General features: G+C 48.6%; 1 protein-coding gene across 1 annotated transcript in view; it reads right to left on the reverse strand.

Moving 5' to 3' along the window:
- Window positions 1-8473: 8473 nt before the first annotated feature.
- Window positions 8474-23032, reverse strand: part of LOC135829541 (dynamin-1-like) — a 36135-nt gene continuing 21576 nt past the window's right edge. The window contains exons 15-23 of the mRNA XM_065341937.1: window positions 22819-22900; window positions 22132-22163; window positions 21609-21724; window positions 20503-20626; window positions 19486-19626; window positions 18692-18739; window positions 17704-17882; window positions 14803-14973; window positions 8474-9384 (exon numbers count right to left, since the gene is read on the reverse strand). Of these exons, the coding sequence (XP_065198009.1) occupies window positions 9342-9384; window positions 14803-14973; window positions 17704-17882; window positions 18692-18739; window positions 19486-19626; window positions 20503-20626; window positions 21609-21724; window positions 22132-22163; window positions 22819-22900 (936 nt within the window). The 3' untranslated portion in view covers window positions 8474-9341. The remainder of the gene's footprint in view (window positions 9385-14802; window positions 14974-17703; window positions 17883-18691; window positions 18740-19485; window positions 19627-20502; window positions 20627-21608; window positions 21725-22131; window positions 22164-22818; window positions 22901-23032) is intronic.

Below are 23032 nucleotides of genomic sequence, written 5' to 3' on the forward strand. Positions count from 1 at the left end.
GGGAGGAAAGATCGGATCCACCAAACAGAGCAGCCCAAAGATCGAAATCCCATTTGTGGTATCCCCCCCAGGATTGCACTCAGAGAGGTGTTGGTGATGCCGAGATTGAGAAGGAGTTTGCCGGGATCCGTGGTTAGATTGCCACATGACGCTCAAAAAGAGTTTGAATTCCCATTCTCCCCACTTCTACAGTTTGATTGCGATCACTTTTAATCCCGAACGATCTTCGTTTTCCCGGTCAGACATCGACAATTTCGAAGTCTGAGCAGGCCCTAACCAAACTTCCACTCGCTTCTTATACAGGCGGAATCCTGATAATTCGAATATGGCTTAATTCGAACATACCGCTTTTAATTAGAAGTTTTTCCAGGACCGATTTCTGTCAATACGATTCCCACATGATTTTTTCTGATAATTCGAACCTCGAACCAGACATGTCCGGTTAATTCGAAGTTCCACGGATTCCACTTACATAGAAAATGTGTGGGATTTGTGCTGATAATTCGAAGTTAGCAAAGTGTAATTCGAAGTTCACTGTACACTGTACTGGTCAGTTCAGTTTGCATGATCAGGCTGTGCCGGTCAGTTCAGTATCCGTGAAATCTGTGTCTAAGTCACTCTAAGGTCCATAGCACAACTCTGCGTGACCATGAGAGCACTTTGATATACATGTACATAATATTATTGTGTTGTGGGTTCATGTTTGGATAATTAGAATGTCCGGCTATTAAATTAGAAGTTTTTTCCTGGCATTTCGAGGTTCGAATTATCAGGATGCCACCTGTACTAAAAAATAGTAGTGGACATCTTCTGCCCGATAAGATAGACCCAAACACTGCTAGCATCTAACTAGCACAGCGGACACTATGCTATGCACCGGACCGACTGCCGCCGAGACGCTACTTCTTTACTCATCAGCAAACACTTGAACTCACCTCACGGGTCTCCTTCTGGGATCTCGTAGATCGGCAAATAAAGCCAGGTTGTTGTCGCTTTTCCCGCAGCCGATGTTGTCAATGTTCCTGAAGAAGATGGCCAAGGGTGGGGTATCTCTCCGTCTTCACCACTACACACCAGAATAATAGCCTAGCTCACTCTGTCTTCGCAAGCAATCTCGTTCTCCGTTCGCCATTCTCCTTCCCTTCGCTGCAGCCTTCAGCTTCAAACCTGGTGGGGGGTGTGGTGATTTCCTCGTCCGCCTAGGCCTAGCCTAGCGCCTTGGGCTTGGTCAAGTACGGTAAGCATGGTAGATCGATGGCTGAATGCACAATGTGCTTGCACTCGTCCTTCTTCGGAATCCAGACAAGGCCAAGATGAAACAGCCGCATCGAAAGCTTTCAAGAAAGGTCTTTTGATGCCATATTCGTCGCACGTACTATGAGCAACACGTTGTAGATCTACGGGGGAACAGCGGGATGCGTGCGCGCGCACGAATACGGCACGAAAGTGCACGTGAAAATGAAATGCTTTCCGTCAAGCCGACATTTATTTGCATGCTACCGCGCGCCGCTGCTCGACGTTCGGCGCATATCCGCCCGTCGACGCGTCCGTCACCTCGATCAAAAGCTGGACAGAGAATTCCTCTTCCATTCTTCCATTCGTGCACGAGGGAGGGGACGAGGATCGGAGATGTACCGATAAGACTTGTGTTTCTAAGTCACTCACTCTAACTAGCTTACAGCTAATATAAGCTGTTTACTTCACTTGAACAACTAAACTACCTACTTACAGTCCACATGGTCCATTTCAAAACTATAGACGCGTAGGGTTTTTGAAATATTTCAAATTTGGCTGGAACTTTTTGAGAATAGTATTCGGAATATTGCTCAGGACCGCTCCACAATTACTCTCATAGTTTCTAAACGATTGGATAACAAGTCATCGGCGGATAATTCCCGCATAATTTTGAGCATAATCACGGCTTTCTGAAAAATAGCATTGCCGAGCATAATTATTTAGTTGATCCTTCAGCATAACTGTTGCATAAAACCGCTAGGGCCTCAAAGGTCAAAAGTTCACCGTCCAGAGTCCGTTGTTTGTGACAAAGGCAAGGGAATCCTCCTATAAATACATGTAGATCTCGGCAGGTAGTCGTACCATATCTGGCACGGCTCCGTGAAAGGGCCTGATCCACACTGTAAATGTAACAGATGTCTAATGTTTACGTAGGGCGTCAAAGGTCAAAAGTTCACCGTCCAGAGTTCTATTATTTCTGTACATAATTATGCTTGTACATGTACGTTGCAATGCCTACATGTACAGTATTTTTGTATATTTAAATTAAGGATTTCCCAAAGGCTTTGGGCCGGTTGAGGGGATCTAGTAGTAGTAGTAGTAGTAGTAGTAGTAGTAGTAGTAGTAGTAGTAGTAGAATTTATTATTTAGGATCTCCTGCAAGAAGAATGAAAATTAATTTTAATGATAACTTTATGTAGAGGGAGCAGTTAATCGAGGATAGGCTAAGGAAATAATGCTTGAATTCGGGGAGGCTGGTTATAGAAGTAAGAGAAGGCGGTAGGCAATTCCATAGCATTGCAGCTTTGTTGGAAAAGAGGGAAAACGCCTACCGTGATAATTGATGTTAAGTTTGTTTGGTCTTCTTGGACTTGAAGACAATGAAAGGTGAACATGTTGGATGTGTTCTGGAGATATATGTATAAGTTTAAATAGAGTAATAAGAGCTGATACTTGTCTGCGAAAGTGCAAGGACTCTAAGTCACAAAGGGCGTTTAAATTAACTGGGATTTCGTTTCGCATCTATCTACATTGATTTTTTTACGTAGCAAATACTTCCTAGCTACTCTGGCTTGTAAAATGTTTAAGGCCGAGTAAAAAAAATTACTAGATGATCGTCCTTTTTTTTGGAAAAATCGGGGAGGGCGGGAGGATTTTATTTTTATTTTTTTACTTTTTACCCTCTCATGCACACAGTGTACACAACAACATCAAGGTTTTTTTTCTCTTTTTTCTTTTTTTTTCTTTTTTTCTTTTTCTTTCTTCAGCAGATCGATACTGACGTTGTGATATACTAGTAGTATGTGGTCCATATAGTAAAACTCACGATTTAAAAAATAAAATATTTCTTGGGGCGCTGACAAAAACTGGGGCGGACGGGGACGATCATCTAGCTTTTTTTTTTACTTGGCCTAAACGCTCCAGCTCAGCTTTGGTGATGGCAGAGGACCAGGCCGAGGGGGCGTGTTCCAGGGCGGGTCGGACAAAACCTTTATATAGAAGTAGCTGTATCCTGGTTCCTTATCCATAGCTGAGACTAGATCTTCCATATGGCCATGCAGTTTTCTCCGGAAGTCCACATTTGTTCCCGAGTACACATTCTATACAATTTAATGGCATTAAAAACATGAAAGAGCACAGTGTCAAGAAGCATAATTTTTGAGCATAATTTAGTGATTTTCAGAGCATATTGCCAGCATACTGAAAAGCATAATCCGTGGGATTTTCGAGCATTATCCGCCGACGTCTAATAATTTAGTCTGTCGCCCAATACTGCAATAGACCGATCCCCTTATTATTGTCTGGGTTCGAGCAAGGGGGCAACTCCGCAGTAGGCCCAGCTAGACAGATTCTGCTCCGCTCGCCTCGATATTTTGCCGCAAAATGTTGCTGCGAAATCTTCGATATTTTGCCGAGCCTGGCGCAGGAAACTCGATATTTTGCTCCATTTTGCTCCGGAAAAACGTGCATTTTATCCACTTCCCGTACAATCCCGTACAACGTTTCATAAAAATCGCAGGGTCGGTTTCTCTCGGTTTCCACGCACGTGTCCCTAAGTTTTTTTCCAAAATCATGTCGATCCACAGTGAATCCCAGTGATAATTCGGTGACATGTTCTCGTCCTGAGCAGTGTGTACCCTGCCGAACGGGTAAGAAACACGGAAATCCAAGTATCAGGCATCGATTTTGCCCAACATCTCGATATTTTGCTCCGATGTTGCCGGCAATTTCCGCTCTTTCAATTCTTCGATATTTTGCCGAAAGAATCGCCGGCAGGATCTGTCTGGGCATATATACTCCGCAGTCGCGTGGGATCCTGCTGCACACACGCGACCAACCTCACCTCAGCTGTGCGTGACTTCTCGCATGCGAAGTGCAGAGCACGCAAAATCCCACACAATGGGCGCTTTCGATTACACGCATTTCGGTCAATTCTAGAATTAGTAATTGTTGATGCACAGTTCGATTACACAAAAAGTGACAAATTCCGTCGTTAGAATTGATTTTATCCAATTCCGTCGAATCCATCAATTCTGAAGAGAAGGCGGAATTTCTCTAATTCTGGCGCCAGAATTGCACTGTCGGTGTGTTACCGGTTTGGTCATGACTCAAGCGCGCGAAGAGCCTCCCTGGCCGGCGTGTGCGCGATGCTAAGTTCACGTGCGCGCGATCGATCGCGAGGGTTCACGTGATCTCTTTTTGCGATTCATCAATTTCGTTTGTGACATGACATGAATAAAACCAGTCGTTCGTTTACAAGGCCGGAATACGCTCATTCTGGTCATTCCAAAATTTAAAAAAACAGTTCCAGAATTGTGTAAACGTGTAATCGAAAGCGCCCATTTTCTGTAAGTGGAGTCCGTGGAACTTCGAATTAATCGGACATGTCCGGTTCGAGGTTCGATTTATCAGAAAAAAGTATGTGGGAATCGTATTGACGGAAATCGGTCCTGGAAAAACTTCTAATTAGGCGGTATGTTCGAATTAAGCCATATTCGAATTATCAGGATTCCACCTGTACACAAGGGGGAAGCTTTGCGAAAACGAATTGTACAAGCCGAACGCCAAACTCCTACAGAACTCCTCATGTGTGACATTATGATGGACTGGTTGACTACAAAACAAGTTGTTTCACACGACGTGCGTTTCGTCGTATGGTTCGTGACGGCTCATCAGGTGTGCAATTTGAAACTCGGGTATTGGGCCAATAATAAATGTAGAAAGGAAAAAGGACATAATTATGGAAACGAGTTCAGAGTAGACCTACCTCTCCACAAAACTGACAGAGTACGAAGACATTCGACGTCCTGCTGTTACACCTAGCTTCAACACATCTCTCTCTCTCTCTCTTTTTCCTTTTTTTCTGAAAGACAGGAACAACTGCAGGACCACATGGGCACAAGCTTTTTGGTACAAATCAGGGTGTTATAAATGAAAAAATTGAAAAAACGGGGGCATGGCATTGCGAGGAAATCGTACACTTCCGGCCTAACCTGTTCTCCATCCCATCGGGTGCACATGGCAGGTCAGTGGTGGACTTGAGCGCTCGCTACCTCAACACGTTCTGAACAAATGCGGCGGGAGAAGGCATAGCCTTGAAGGCACTTATGGTCTGCCACAGTCTCCTACTGCAACAACCGGTCAACTGCTTGACACGTAAGGTGCATGTGGAATGTCTGAACCGACGAATGCAGCTATGGAACGAGGGAAACATCGATGAACTCGTCCGGGCGGCACGTACCATCCAGCGCCAACTAACCAAGGAACGCGGCGGGAAACGGGCCCGAAGTCCAGATGATGCGCGACGTTTCGCTACCCTCATCACAAATGGTAAACTGGGCGCAGCTCTCCAGTTCCTGAAAGCAACGCCCTCGGGTGGGCTGCTAAATCTGGACTCCTCCGCTGATGGTAAAACCGTGAGGCAAACGCTGAAAGAGAAGCACTCGCTGGCGGAACCCATGCATGCAGATGCCCTCATCATCGGCCCCTGCCCTGAACTGCCGCACCCGGTGCTGTTCGAAGCTCTGAACAGAGACATCATTCGGCAATCGGTGCTAAGGACAAATGGAGCAGCGGGCCCATCCGGCATGGACTCTACCAGCTGGAAACGCTTGTGCACCTCGTTCGGAGCGTCCGACCAGTTATGTGATAGCATCGCCGCCTGCGCCATGCGCATCGCCACCGGAATCATCAACCCAAATTCCCTTGAGTCATTCACGGCATGCCGCTTGGTGCCTCTGGATAAGAAGCCCGGGATGCGCCCAATCGGCATATGTGAAGTCCTCAGAAGGATAGTAGGCAAAGCTTTCCTCACCATTATCGGAGAGCAGATCCAACAGGCGGTCGGGTTGCTTCAGCTGTGTGGCGGCCAAGAATGTGGTGTCGAAGCAGCAATCCACGCAATGCGGCACCTATGGAACGAGGAAGAGACCGAAGCAGTCCTCCTAGCAGACGTGAGCAATGCGTTCAACAGGCTGAACCGCAGTGTGTGCTTGCACAACATCCGCCACCTCTGTCCGGCCATCGTGGGTGCCGTCACCAACACCTACCGGCATCCCGCACGGCTGTTCGTCGATGGGGAGTGTCTTCATTCTGAGGAGGGCACCACCCAGGGAGACCCGATGGCAATGCCCATGTATGCCATTGGGCTCCTCCCACTCATGCAGAAGGCGGCGAGCAGCTCAGCGGCACAGCACATCTGGTTTGCGGATGATTCCACAGCAGCAGGCCGTATGCGTGCGCTGCGTGTATGGTGGAACACGCTCGAGGAGGAGGGCCACATGTACGACTACTTCATCAATGGTTCCAAGTCCACGCTCCTGGTGAAACCACAGTTTGCCAAAACCACGGAGGAAATGTTCCATGGGACTAACATCGCAATCATGCAAGACGGTTGCCGTCACCTGGGTGCGGGACTGGGCACTGCTGCTTTCTGCAAGCAGTTTGTTGCAGCGAAGGTCACGGAATGGGTGAAGGAACTGCAAGTCCTCACCAGGTACGCCCAATCGCAACCACAAGCAGCGTACATGGCGTTCACGCAAGGGCTGAAGGGCAAGTGGACATTCCTCGCTCGCACCATGCCAGAAGCGACGGAGAATTTCCAGCCACTGGAGGAGATTATCCACGGCGAGTTTATCCCGGCGCTCACAGGACACCCCGCTCCTGATCAGACCACCCGCTCTCTCCTCGCTCTGCCTTGTCGCCTAGGGGGCATGGGTCTAATCAACCCGCGCGATCTCGCCAGCCAGTTTGATGACTCCAGGACCAGCACGCAGCCATTGGTGGAGCGGATCATCGTGCAAAACACGGACCTAGGTGATGTTCACCACACCATGAAGGCAGAGAAGGTGAAGGTGCGCAGGATCCACTCCGTAAGGGAGAAGGAGACCCTAGTCGCTGTGGAAGAGAGCATCACTTCGGACTTAAAGTGGTCCAGGGAGCTGGCGGCGGAGAAGGGTGCCTCGTCGTGGCTGACATGCAAACCACTGAACATGTTTGGCTTCATGCTATCCAAGGGCGCATTTCATGATGCGGTTTCATTGCGATATGGCTGGCCTCTGAAGCGGTTGCCCTCTGCTTGCAGCTGTGGTAAATCATTCACCGTGGCCCATGCTCTCTCCTGCTCAACCGGCGGCTACCCTAGCCTCCGCCACAACGAGGTACGCAACCTCACAGCATCCATCATGAAGGAAGTTGCGCACCAAGTTGTGGTGGAACCGCTGCTAGAGCCACTGACAGGTGAGAGGATGACGCTACGGTCGGCTTCAACTGAAGACAACGCCCGCCTGGACATCGGTGCCAGTGGAGTCTGGGGAGGTCGGTACGAGCGTTCGTATTTTGATGTCCGGGTTTTCAACCTCCACGCCCTTACCAACGCCAAGTTTGCCTTGCCCGCTGTGTACAAGCGACATGAGCAGGAGAAGCGTCGCCGCTGCGAGGAACGGATCACTAACATCGAGCACGCCTCCTTCTCACCAGTTGTCTTGTCCTGCACTGGAGGGTATGGCAAAGCTGCGACAGCACTCTATGCTCGGCTGGCATCGATGCTCGCCAACAAGAAGCAGGAGCCGTACTCTGCCACAATCTCCTACATCCGATGTAAGCTCAGCTTTGCCCTCATCCGTGCTGCTGTTGCCAGTCTGCGAGGCCATCGGCACCGAGTGCCCTCAGATGCAAACGACTCGGCCCGATTTGCGGTTGCCATGACCAGCATCGGTTAAAGCTCCCTCCCGAGGCTCCATACTAACTGTTTTCACAGCCATTTTGCTCTCTCGACTGTTTTCACAGCCATTTTTGCTCTCCCGACTGTTTTCACAGCCATTTTTGCTCGTTTTTCTTCCGGTGCTGTTGAGGTTGCACTAGTAATTTTGTTTATTTTGCCCGTACAAGAGGAGTTTTTGACGCTCTCCAAAAAAAGGGCATCGCATTGCTCAAATTTTACCGATTATTCCACAAAAATTGCCAATAATTCCCGTTTTAAAAATCAGACCAATAATTCCCGAAATTATGCCGGCATACTCCGCGGAAGCCTAGCTCTGGCGGGATTTTACGGTACATGTAAATGACCGGTGTAGCAAATACAATTTCCTCCCCAACAGGCGAAATTAGTTTAAATTACCTGGTATTCGTCGATGAAATATTCTGCTTATTCAGCGCTTGGATACCCGGGATACTGCTCTTGTCAAATCATGCCAAATATGGCCGATCCCTGCACACTCACAGCAAGTCCATGAATGGGTATGTGCGTGCGCAGGGCACGACTATAAATACCGCGCGTGCATGGTGGCGGAGGTGGCTCACATCAAGTTGCGGAGTAAACGTATGGAGACGACAGCGCAGTCAAATCAGCGGTCCAGTAGCAATGTGCAGCAAAAAAAGGAGTAAGATTTCAACGGACGGACAGTGGCCCCAAGATATGCGCTAGCTACAGCAATAGCATTTTATCATGTGAATTTCAGCAGCACTCGCAGCTCAGCGTATACAGCAGAGCGGTGCAAGTGCAAAGTCTCGCAATATTCAAGACTTTGCTTTCGTACTCAAGAGTTGGTCAAGAAAAAGAAAGAAAAAAAGTTCAATAAATATAATAATAAAAAAGATGGCGACATCGCAAACAGCCATGACACTAAAGATTGCAGCAAGCCAAGTGAGCACGGAGCATTCAAGGATACGCACCTCTACATACAGGTAGTACACACATAAACACACACAGACGCACAGACACACAGACGCACACACAGCAAGGTAGGTGAAATATGTGTTAGGGCTGGGCAGGAATAGCAAAGTGCATGTGTGTGTGGGTGCGAGGGGAGGGGGGGGGAGGGCAAGGCAAGTAGGTTACGGACGTTGAGCACACCTCCAGACTACGCGCAAGAACACATTACAACTGGGCGATGCAGAAGCAGAAATATAACGACTATGCACGCTCAAAAACAGGGACAGATACAAGCAAAGTTACAAGCACGAGCACGCACGCACACACACGCGCACACACACACAAACACATGCACACACACATACACACACAAACAAACGCACACACGCATACACACACACGTACACCTCCAGGCAGGCAATGATCAGCAGGTGTGTAAAGCTTTTCCTTTTCCCTACGTTGGCCTGGCAGGTCTGCTGGGTCGCTTGGGAACAGCCCTGTAGAATCAAGATACAAAGATGACAACGAAAGCTACATCAAACAACTCCTCTCTCAATCTCTGCGATTGGTCCAAAAAAACCTCTTAAAATCACCACGTTTCAATCGTTCAGATGTTAGGCGCTACAAACAACTTCCCCTCTTAAAGGGGCACTCTGGGAATTTTTCGGTGGTGTGTTCTCTTCATGGGGGCCTTATATGGCCCCCAAGGAATGGGGAATCGCGAAAACTAGACCCAAAAGGTCGATATAATTATGAAGCCAGGGAGGGCCAAGTTTGTCTCCTCTTTTGATGGTTTTGATGACGTCACGTGTGCTTAGTATTCAAATTCTTTGCATTTGAAGATCTTAGTTGTTTGTATTTTCTGACGAGGAAGAACGATGTTTGGTCGACATTCCCCAGCTCCACAACTGCGGCCATACTCTAAGGAACCTGAAGGACCTCCTGAGGTGCCCCTGGTAGAAGCGCAGCCTGATGAGGGCCAGGAGATTGGAGCGGAGGACTTCACTGGTCCGAGTACAAGGATCCCGAAATTCTCTATACGCCGTGAGGCATAATGGTCAGAACAGTTTTGTTTAGACAAGCTGACGCGAAGTCGGGGTGATGTGTAACGCATGTCAAAGGGCTGTCAATGCTAACAGCTGCAGCGCTCTCTCGACAGCAAAGGTAATCGACTGCCCTCTGCATCACCCTACATTTCTGGCAGGAACACCAATCGTTATTTCCTTGTCGACCAGTGAAGTCGTCCGCTCCAATTTCCTGGCCCTCATCAGGCTGCGCTTCTACCAGGGGCATCTCAGGAGGTCCTTCAGGTTCCTTAGAGTACGGTTGCAGTTGTGAAGCTTGGGAATGTTGACCAAACATCATTCTTTATCATCAGAAAAATTCAAAAAAACTAAGATCTTCAAATGCAGAGAATTTGAATACTAAGCACACGTGACGTCATCAAAACCATCAAAAGAGGAGACAAACTTTGCCCTCCCTGGCTTCATATATCGACTTTTTGGGTCTAGTTTTCGCGATTCCCCATTTCTTGGGGGCCATATAAGGCCCCCATGAAGAGAACACACCACCGAGAAAATTCCCGGCGTGCCTCTTTGACCTCTGTCATCATCATACCTGGTTAACTATCAAGGAGAGAGAGAGAGAGAGAGAGAGAGAGAGAGAGAGAGAGAGAGAGAGAGAGAGAGAGAGAGAGAGAGAGAGAGAGAGAGAGAGAGAGAGAGAGAGAAGAGAGAGAAGAGAGAGAGAGAGAGAGAGCCAGAGAGGGAGAGAGAGAGAAAGAAAGAGAGAGAGACACAAGTAAGGCTAACATTATGCATGTACTTCCTCCGTCTACACAAAAACTACGTGACTTTTTCAACAGTGTTTTTGAGCAAGAACCCGCTCAACGAACCGCACCAAAGGCTGTCATTGACAACCCACATTCATGTCGAGGTACGTTTGGTTGATCCCGAATAGATTCTCCACGGAACCATGCAGGCGAGGACATTGCCGACAGGAACTCACGAGTCAAGTAAACAAAACGTCCTTGCTCGAAACTGACACAGCGACGCAGTGGTGCTCACGGCTGGAACGTGGAGTCACGCGGGCACTCGCTGCCCTGAAGTTGGCCAGGTCATGTACTGTGCTTACACAGTTACAGCACGACGGTGCGCGGCCTCATACGCAGCATGAGAACATGACGCTATTCCGCTCGCACGACAAGATGAAACGTTTCAGTGCAACCAGGCAGACTCCGGATCGGAATGTTGACGAACTGGCTTTCTTTGCCTCTCTCCAGTCAGATGTCTCCTTTGTCGCCAAGGGCGCAGGGACATCCTCGAAGCCGTTGTAGAATGCTGAGAGGAGATCCTGCCGAGAAAATGCGAAACTTGTGGATGGGCTTGTTTCACGGCATAATGGAGGTCTCGGGTGGAAACGACTGAATAGTCGACACCGAGGCCCACCCAGCTCTGGAGATGAAGAGGGCGTAGCCGAAGTCCCGCGTCGGATCATCACTGCAGCTGACAAGAAGCTGAATGAAATGCGAACAGAAGAAGCGACTGCTGGTGATGCGCAGTCAGCGTCATCAGGTGACAATGACACGAGCGAAGAGGACTCTGAATTAACTTAATAGTGAGGTTCCGCATAACGTTATCACGTTAGTAAAAAACGCAGTCGATCTACGGAAAGTCTTTACGTAAACTGCATGCGCATCTGTGTTCCGCCATACGGAGTTTTCAAATCACGTAGCTGCCCTTGGCAACTCCGAACGCGGCAGTGTACGACCAGATCGAGCTGGGAAAAGAGTCATAAATTTGTACCCCAATCCACTTATCAGAGCCCTATCTACGTACTCTACGTAGACAACTTTCCGTAAGTGGAGGGCAAACCCGCGAATTCACTGTTTTTTCCAGCCCACTAACATAAAGTTGCTCAACTTTACGTAGTGCGGAACCTCTTTAATCTCACTCGTCTGTGTTGCTTTTTTTCTTTGTATATACAGGGTTCGTAGCACCCTTGAAAACCCTTTTAATTGTGCAACAGTTTGGTGTGTCTGAGCGTAAATGCTCTTACCTCACGAACTTTGGCCTGGCTCCCTCCTTCAAAGATGTCCTCAACACCAGGATTCGCCAAAGGGCATCATTTGAATTTATGTTTGATGAGCACTTGAAGTCAACCGTTGGCCGACAAGCTATTGACGTCGGGAGCTGTGGTCTCCACATTGTTTACAGTGCATTCCAGATGGGGGTGCACTGAAGTCTGGCTGGGTGCTGAACAAGCTGTTTTCAGCTATGTACTGCCTCTTCCACGAGAGCCCAGCAAGGAGAGAGGACTATGAGACGGCGACGAATTCGAAGAACTTCCCTCTCCGATTCTGTGCTCACCGCTGGGTGGAGAATGGCCCGGTGGCAGACAGAGCGCTGCAGCTTTTTAACAACTTCAAGCTGTATGTTGCAGCTCAGAGGCCAAGACTGTTACGAAGCCCACCGTCACTTCGTATGACACTGCTAAGACGTTTTCGGGAGACCCGTTGACGCCGGTCAAGATAGCTATCTTCGCATCAGTCTGCCAGCAGGTTTCGCCATTCCTGACGCTCTCCCAAGATGACCGGCCCCTGCTACCATTCATGGCGGATGATCTGTTTTCCCTCATCCGGACGCTCATGCAACGCTTCATGAAGCCTGCTGTCCTGGAAGGGATTACGAAAGTTCGCCTGATGGCATTGCAGCCTTATGACCCAGACAAATTGGGTGACGCCACCAAAGTCGATCTTGGTTCGGTTGGCCAGGAGACCCCTGCTTGCTGCCGAGAAGGCCAGTCAGCTCCAGGTCTTAGAGCTTTTAAAAGATTTAGCTTCGCCTCTTCCTCGTCACCCTCCTGAAGAAGCTTGTTGCAAAGGCTGCGCTCAGGTTTCTGCTGGTTCGGCATTTGCAGTGTCTTTGCCCGTCTGTCATGGCAACCCAGCCAGAGAAAGCGATCAGAAAGATGAAGCCGCTGCTGCCTATTCTTGTTGAAGCCGACCGTGTTGTAGGTGGCTTGTCGTCTTGCGACGAAATTGTGCAACAGTTCCGCATCTTTCTCGAGAGTGAAGTGAAGGCCAGCAGTTGTCACCCTACACGGATCGCTTGGACACCCCCCCTCAAGAAGCCTAAGTATGCCAAGGCATGGGCTGTTGTCGAGGAGCTGCTTCCGCTGTCTCATGGCCAAGCCTCTGTTGAGCGAGGCTTTTCCGTGAACCGCCAAGTAGAAGACGACAACACGTCCGAACGGTCTGTTGTTTCTCAGCGGTTGGTCTGTGACCATGTGTTCCTCTGCTGGCGGCCTGGGGAGTGTTGACATCTCTCCAGCCTGTTGATACGGCCTGCTACAGCAGCTCAACAGCAATACCGAGACCATCTGGAAGAGGAGAAGCGGAAGGCACAAGCCGCGGGCCAGTCGAACAAGCGGAAGGCTTTACTGCCGGAGATCGACGATGTGAAGAAGAAGCAGAAGCGACTTCATGCAGAAGTTACAGAGCTGGTTTCCTCTGCTGGCAAGTTCTCAGAGCGTGCTGAGTCATCCAGCGACTTGACTTGGATTGTCAAGTCCAACAGCCTGCGCCGTACCGCGAAGTCGAAAGAGGCTGAGCTAGGTGACCTCGCACAGATATTGGAGGAGCAGCAGAATGCAGTAAAGCTTGCCTGAGTGTGTCTTCTGTCTTCATCATGGCATTTATTATTTCATTCTGTGAATTACACGATCTTCTTTTGTAGTCTTTTTAGTTCTTATTAATAGGGAGGTTTCGCTCTACGTAATTACGTATGAAATCCGTATGTCGTACGCGCCGGGGAGCGAGGGCGACTTTCATACGTAAATCTCTCAACCGATTTCCGTAGGAAAGCTCTTTCCTACGTTGGGTTCTCTGTAGGACTTTTTGAAATATGTTTTTGCATTTTCCGCATTTGTCCATGGCAACATTCAAGCCGCGCGAAACACAAGGTATTCACACCGTACACCACGTGCAAAATATAATGGAAAACGCGGTTTCGGTTCATGGTGCATGCGGTGGGCGCATGCAGCCAACGCGTCTCCAAAGCAACAACGCATGTTTAGCAGTCGTGGAGAAATCACGTAGAGCGAAACCGTGCAGTTCATGCGTTATTTTCATACGTAATTCCGTAGAGTGAAACCTCCCTAATATTCGACATGGCGACCCCCTCGAGTCCACGTAACTGGCAGGGCAGGGTTGGGCCTTTTCAAAAAAAGGAAAAATTCAAATAGGGCTTTCAAACGAACGAGTATTCGAATATTCGGTATATTCATTTCACCATGAAAACTTAATCTCTAGACTATGTAAAAAAATCTTGGTGATCAAAGCTTCGATTATTGACATTCTGAATCAGTGAACTTCTGCGTGCGGCTACGGATATGTGGTGCCTGGCGACTGTATGGCGTCCGTGAAAACCCTTGAAATAACCCTGGAAATCCCCTGAATTGTGTGTATGCTACGAACCCTGTATGTAGCTTGTAAGTAGGTTAGACAATGCCACGAGTGTTATTTCAAGTCAAACTGAACAATTCCAGAGCTGTGCGCAGCCTTCTAAAAAAAGTCACGAAGTTTTTGGTTACGTAGGAAGTATTTGTATACATGCACTCACACGTGAGCACATTCCGTCAACAACAGCGGCTGCAGTTATAACACACACACAAACCATTTAGACCATTTGACGCCCATCGCCGGAGGCGATGATAGCGATGCTACAGCAGAAGCCATCGCAACTTGTGCTGGGATTGCACCATTCAACAGCTTGCAGGGCTGAAGAATTGACCGCCACTATTCAGCCTGGTCTACACCACACAGCTATGAAGTGGCTTTTTCTGGCCAGTGAATCCCTACACGCACGCACGCGTGCGCACACACACACGCACACACATTGCGTCGACAAACTTACGCGGCGGAAGGGCGAGGCGGTTGCGCCGGCACTGGCCTAGTAGGTGCCGGGGATCTGCCTGGTGGCGGTCTGCTCGGCGCTGGATCACTACCGAAGCTGTTTCCCTTGGGCAGTGGTGGACGCTTGGTTGTCGGTGCACTCGGACGTGATCCCGATGGACGCGATGCTGGCCTGCAGCGGACAGAGACGAGCACAGCAAAACATGTGTTTAACGGACTCGGTTTTGTCGATTGTCGTTTCCGCTCTCCATCGTCTCGTTTCAGCCTACTATCACGTTCACGCAGCACAACAAGAACACGGGATACGACAGTTTTCGTCCCCACCCCACCCCACCCCACCCCACTCCACCCCTTTGATGTGGCACAGGAAATTTCGAAAATGAGTTTTCGATCTCGAAATGCCAAGGAAATGATTGGCAGTGTTTCACCAGAAACAGTTTGATGGGCGTGTTGCCTTGTTTCAATGATGGCAGCTTCCAGCATGTTGGCTCTGCTTGCAATAAAGTCACAGCGTGACAGCTGTTGTCGTGGAGGATTTATTGAGGATAAAGTTTGTGCTACATGACAGCAATGGTGGTCAAGCGACATTTTCCCCAGTCGATTGCGTCCCACAAGAAAAGTCGTAACGTATCACTGGCTACAGTCTGCATTGCTGCTCGATGAGTTTGACTCTTGGTATCGTCAAGAGTACATACCCCCCCCCCCCCCCCCCCAGAGTGTGCAACTCCACTATGGGTGCTGTCCCGACAGAATTTCAAGTTGACGTCATTTTGATGATGCAATGCGCACTGTACACGGATTGTCAGACGAGTCCGGAACCTGGGGTTGACCGAAGCCGATCTGATCCTGTACAAATTATTGCAAAGAAAAACGTGTGATGCGTTGACACCCGTACACATGTTGTAAATCACTGGTGCAAGGAGCATTACGTCATAAATAATGACGTCAGCTTGAAATTCTGTCGGGACAGCAGGGTATGTGGGAGTTGCACACTCTGGGGGGTTATGTACTCTTGGTGTCGTACTAGACGACTTTCGACCACTTCCGACGACATATCCTGAGGATGAAAATGAAGGCACTCAGGAAATCGAGGTGAATGGAATCTGATCTCGTCTGGGGATTCTGTATCCGTTTTTACACTGTCCACTTTCCCCAGATTAGACTGCGGTTCTACATTTAGCGCTTCATTGCCCCAATAGGCATGGTTAGCATTTTACTGTTCACCCTAACTTCTACCGTCGGCCTGTACTGTTTTTTGTGTGTTTTCAAGACAGGATTAGCATTTTGGTTTCTGACACAACGACCGGCCTGTGACGTCACCCTAGTTGTAATCGTACCGTTTGGTTTTCCCGGTAAACGGAGCCTTCTACCGTCGAAACGATACCAAACCGATGGTGTTTTGGGTGCTGGGTACAAGTACCGTTGGATTCAGCGGGAACGGTAAAAGGGTAGCCATGTCTGATATTGGCCAGATACGAATTTAGCTGCTTTGTCACAGGAGTGACTTTCTGGATTTGCTCACGTCTTCTTGTTGTTGGTCATGAGTGTTTCAGACCAGAGCTCTCAGTAGTTCTTGAAGATGGGCCTTGCCTAGAAATCCGGATAACTCTAATCTTTTCAACTGATGGGTGTAGTCCAGACTCTAGAGACCAGTTGAAGAGTGTTGGGAGGATGTACGCTTCGAGTTCTAGAAGTTCCTTTTTTCACTTTGCCTGTGCTTTCCCCGAACAAGTATTATTATCTCTATGGAACGGATAGAGGTGATTTTTAGTTTTTTACACGGGTGAATTACTACTCATTGGGTATCGAGACATGGTTATGACCTATTGTAAGACGGGAAATGCTTGCGCCAGTTTTAATTCGCAATTTGTGAGCAAAGACCAATTAACACCAGGAGGTGTTTGCGACTGGAGTCAGTTGCATTAATTTTTTTGTCGTTTCGTACCTTTTGCTATTCCACAGCCATCATGAAACGCCCGAAAGTTTCCAGATCGCGTACATTACCCAGTTTACCGCAACTCGAGGCATCTTTTAGAAGAGACTGATCATCCCAAGCACCATACCATACCATACCCCAATGCATAGTCAGACCTGCTGCCCATTGCGGCACCACACACAAGGCGCACAAGTGTGCAACCAGCTATAATTATTCGGCCGAACCCGTCGCGGCACCACACGCAGCACATAACCACACATGTAAGCAAGCACACGCACGCAGGCGCACGCACACACACACAGTCACACACATGCACACACACACACATACACACACACCTCAGACCTGCCCATCGCGGAAGCGATGATAGCGAACAGCTATGTTAGACATAGCAACTTGTGCTGGGATTACACCATTCAACAGCTTGCAAGGCTGATGAATTGACCGCCACTATTTTTAGCCTGGTATCCACCACACAGCTGTTTGAAGTGACTTTTTCTGGCCAGTGAATCCCTATTTTTCATTTTTCCATTTTCCCATTTTTTTCTACACACACACACCACACCACATACTCCGGCATACACTGGCTGTTGGTAACCACCCAGGAGAATGAAAGAAAAGTCAGGAAGAGACCGAGAAAGAGAAGAAAGACGTGTGCGACCATAATCGTCGGGAATTGAACCCGCAACCTCTCGATTGGAAATCGACTGCACATACCACACACACATGCACAAGCACAAGCACACATACACACACACACACACACACACACACACAAGCACACACACACACACACACACACACACACACACACACACATGCACAAGCACAAGCACACATGCACCCACCCCCTCCCCCTCTCCCCACGCACGCAGCACACGTTCACCAAGCCAACACATTGAGAAACACCGCAGCGCCACATCACATCACAGCAGTCAGCTGGTGGCAGTACAAGCGCTAGCTTACCGCGCAACGGCTTCCACTTGAATGCTGTTCTCCACCGGTGGTGGTACAGGAGTGCTTGTTGTTTTGGTGTTGACATCGTTGATGATGTCCAGTGCTTCACGGCTTGCCTTGTACAACTGCAGCACGTTACGACGACGCTCTTCTTCACCGGGACTCTCACACATGAGATCTGATACATTCTGGACAGGCAAAGCACGGACAAAAGACAGACTAAACTCTCACACATGAGATCTGATACATTCTGAACAGCCAAAAAGAAAGAAAAAAGTTAGCCGAATTCCGGCCGCATCACCTGACGCGTTGCGGAGCACATCAAGCAAAGACATTCGCATTGGCGGGCCACCACTTCGCCCATATAATCCTGGTGTCGAATGCAGACTTCAGCATCATAATATTACAATAGCCAGACTCTATTGCCAGCGGACCTCACATGAACAAATACTGTTCAGACATCTCATATACTGGAGAGTGCAGGTCGAACGGGTTGCCGTCACGGCGAATTTCCTAGATTGCACCGTTTTGTGGCGTAGTGCGACTATGTGTGTTGTGATTAACTGGCTCCACCTGCTCCCAGCCCCGTGCCATCTCCACACTTATACAATGGACAACGAGATAACTACATTTAGAATGCTATATTTGTGACGAGACGACTACGGGAACACAACTAGACATGACGAACTCAAGACGAAGACTGCTTTTCACACCACAGCAACACGCGCATGCACCAACACCACGTACACACGACGTACACAAAGTAACGTACTACAACACGTGCATACAGGCAGGCTTCAAGCAGATCTCCTGCTGCACAACTGCAGCTCAGGTGTACGAACTGCACCACTTCCCGACGCTTATCTGCACCAACAATGATGTACCGGTATTCCCGGAATTTTCGCCCATGCAGAAAATGTCACAAACTGCTCACTCTGGGTTTCATCAACTATTGGTGCTAGCTTAGGGATGTTCAGTCAACGTCCACCACACTTACTTGATCATAGATATAGCTGGAGATATCTTCGTCCACGAAATTCCGCAGCTGTACACATGCACACACACACGCACATGCGCGCGTGCACACACACACACACACACACACACAATCAAATAAACGGGAACACACATCACAGTTTGCGTCGGAGTCTACGAGACGTTAGAATACCACCGGTCGGTGGCTGACTGGTTCATACCATGTCATGAAATCAGGAAATACAGTGCTTACGTCTTGGCAGGGTTGATAGCAGATATACCTGTAATGTCGGGTATGAAAGCCGGGCGTATTCCTGTAGAAGCCGATGTCAAGGCTAGGCTTCTATTCACTTCAGGCTTCTATTCAAACCAGGTATTTCTATGTGTGTCAACGCTAAAACCAGGCTTATGTGCCGACAGTGTATCTTCAGGCTTGTATTCAAAACAGGCTTCTATATGAGAACGGCTTTAATACAAGACACTACGGTATGTAGCCCATACAGCCGGGGACCACCTTGAATGCACTCAGTATTATACTTCTGAGCAGAGCTGATGGCAGACATGTGTAGCCTGATAGTCGGGGACAACATTGAATGCACCCCAGGCCAGGCTGCTGTTAAAGAATGTATCGTATTTCCTCCGATTGTAAGTCGCACATTTTTTACACTAAACCTCAAGGGCAAAGAAGGGATGCGACTTACAATCGAGAGTGACTTCTTACTTATGTGAATGCATTGAAACAATTCGGTTTGGACGTGAGAATGGGCTGCGACTTATAATCGGGGAAATACAATACTGGCTATGGCACCTCCTTACGCTCATAATGATGATGTGCACAATGGACTTCGGCACTCGGTCCTTGACCAGGTTGATGACGATGGTCACGTAGGAGTCGACCATGCTGCGGATCTTCTCCACGTTGCGCTCCATGTGCGGGTCATTGCCCGTGTACATTTCCTGCAGCAGGTACAGCAACAATAGTAATGGTGGTGATTGTGGCACAGTAAACACACACAAACCAGCCGGGCAGTTCTGCGGTTTCAAGGCTTGCTTAGTTTAAAGCAAAAAAAAAGGTTCAAACTCTGCTGTTGAGTACACAGTTTAGTGTATTGAGTTGTTCCACTCCATGGTCAGTTAGCACACTTCCAGATTCACATTGCGGCCAGGGGATTGCTGTTACTGTGTGTACGTTGCAATGGACGGTTGAATACAGGTTTGCTACAGTGCTGGCAGTGAAATCCAACCCCACGGTTACAGGAGAGCGGCATTCACTCACTGCACCATAGTTAGTAGTGCTTGGGTTGTGCAGCCCCCGGTAGCTGTTATATCAATGAGGTTGGATTTCACTTGCCAGCATTGTAGTTAGGAGTGTTCTCTCTGAGCTCTTACCACCGACTCTTCACCACCCTTGGTTGAATACAGGTTTCCTACAGTGCTGGCAAGTGAAACCCAACCCCCTGATTACAGGAGAGCGGCATTCACTGCACCGCCCTGTAGCTGGCAGTGCTTGGGTTGTGCAGCCCCCGGTAGCTGTTATGTCAATGAGGGTGGATTTTACTTGACCGTACTGTAGTTGGTAGTGTTCTCTCTGAACTCTTGTTGTTGTTGTTGTTGCTGTTTTCTTTATTTGAATTCGCTAAAACCAGACGGACAGACCTGTCCAGTGACAAGGGAGCGAATGATGAGCGTCATAATCACTATGCATCAAAACACCTCGGGGCAAAATGAGACAGACTAGCAGGAGGGTTTGCACAACACTAGTACATAGAGGGGAGTACGAGAACAAAGGCGCGGCAGAAGTCTAAGCAAGAAAGCAATCAACGCCACTCTTACCACTGATTCTTCTCCACCCTTGTCCGGATAGACACCGGCACGCAAGAAACTCGACTTCCATCCTTCGATGTACTCCTCATCATCGTTTGACAACTCCAGCTGTTTCTGGTCCTTGAACAAGTTCCTGCAAGCAGAGGCCAGTGGCAGAACAGGGAGAGTAGAGTGGTGTTCACATCAGTTGGTCATGTGACCAAATTGGTGCCGAAAGTGACCACCTTGTCATGTGGACAGTGGAACCAACATGGCCGACATCATGTGACCCATATATCCCATATATGCAGGGGGGGGGGGGGGCTGGAGTTGGACCCAACATGGCTGACATTATGTGACCCATATATCCCATATATGCAGGGGGGGGGGCTGGAGTTGGAACCAACGTGGCTGACATCATGTGATCCATATATCCCATATATGCAGGGAAGGGGTGGGGGCTGGAGTTGGAACCAACATGGCTGACATCCTGTGACCCACATATCCCATATATGCAGGGGGGGGGGGGGGGCTGGAGTTGGAACCAACGTGGCTGACATCATGTGACCCATATATGTGGGGGGGGGGGGGGGGGGTGGCCCTGGTAGGGCCCTGGAGTTGGAACCAACATGGCCGACATCATGTGACCCATATATCCCATATATGCGGGGGGTGGGGTGGGGGCTGGAGTTGGAACCAACATGGCCGACATCATGTGACCCATATATCCCTTATACTGTAAATATACAAAATTTCGGCGCTGCAAAATTTCGGCACTTCACGAATTTTGACATTTCGGCGGCGATTTATTTTCGGCGCGGGGTAGAGGCGCTAGTATAGTGCGACAGATGCTGTGAAAAATTTCATCGGCGTTTTAATTTAGGCGTTTTGGGTCGGTGCCGAATATAGCCGAAATTAAATAGCTGCCGAAAATTTGTATATTTACAGTATGCGGGGGGGGGGGGAGGGGGGGGGGCTGGAGTTGGAACCAACGTGGCCGACATCATGTGACCCATATATGCAGTGGGGGGGGGGGGGGGGGGACTGGAGTTGGAACCAACATGCCTCCCTTGTATGGTCATGGGATTGATGTGAAACCACTCTCTAGACAGTTAATACTTCACGCTGCGGCTTACTTTGCTGATGGGTTGAACAGGGCAAAGCCACATTTCCTGCCAAACATCGGTTTACCAGTGTCGGTCTCCCTCAGCTTGACGTGCTCCAGCTGCAGCAGGTATTTTTGATCCTCCTCCTATACATATGCACACACGGATGTATGAACACGCACCCACACGAACACAGGACACACACGCACGCACACGCACACGCACACACACACACACACACACACACACACACACACACACACACACACACAATATCAAAACAGATTACACAAGCCATCATGAACTTTCGGCGAAGAGAAAATCCTCCCAAAAATTGCCAAAAATCCACCCCTCTGCCCTGGACGTGGGGACAATTTGATTTCCCCTGGAAACCATACCGTAATACTATCCAAACACAGAGAATCACTTACATAAGGCAATTGCATTATTTATCCAGTGCAGTACAAATATGCAAAGTTCAAAAACAAAATGCCTATTCCGGCTGTGCCACCTTGCTGCCAATAATGACCAATACATCACCACGGCATTTTACCTTTTCATCCTTGTACCAAGCCAGAGTGTCAGCTGTAGCATGAAACGCACAGAACACACACACGCACGCGCGCACACACACACACACACACACACACACACACACGCGCACATACTCACACGCAGCCATATCCATATCCACAGTAAATTGTCAGTGTGCTGCAAAAGTCCCTAATGTAATACATTTGGATTATGCAAGTATTTGATCATGGCCTTGTGAGTTTTTCTTGATTTTCCACATGATACAATATCACAGTTTTTAGGAAATTAGAGGCCACATGCGTCATGCCACGTACTGCTCTTTTCTCTCCGAAACTCAACACTTGCAAGCCAGATATGAAAGAAAGAAAAAATTATCAGTCACACCACCGGGACTCGAACCAGGGACCTTGCTATTCGCGAGCAATGCTCTAACCAACTGAGCTACAGTATGACTCTAATCCACAGTGATGGTAAATCTATCCTTCTTCGATCAATTCATATCTGGCTTGCATCATACTGGCAACTCACCCAGTACGTGGCATGTGGCCTCTAATTTCCTAAAAACTTTGAAATTCTCCGTGAAGTCCAAATTTGAAATTGCAATACAATATCATAATTATATTATGCCAAGCTACCAGCACAGGCCCTGCTAAAAGATTGAGTTGCACTGCCTGTCTGCCCGTCAATATATGTAATACGTTCTCACCTGTCAACACGAACCAGTACTCCTTTGAGCCTCCTTTGAGCATGCTCACATTGGTCGTTGTCAACATGCCCTTGCGTACCACCTATCATGCCAAGGCAACAAGAACAAAACAAGTGCAGCAAGCAGCACAGGAAAGGAATTACAATACCAGTAGTAGGGAGGTGGCTAGTGGTGAAACGAATATACCGAATATTCGAATGTTCGTTCGGTTTGT

The sequence above is a fragment of the Sycon ciliatum genome, chromosome 13 (assembly GCF_964019385.1).
Source record: "Sycon ciliatum chromosome 13, ocSycCili1.1, whole genome shotgun sequence".
NCBI lineage: Eukaryota > Metazoa > Porifera > Calcarea > Leucosolenida > Sycettidae > Sycon > Sycon ciliatum.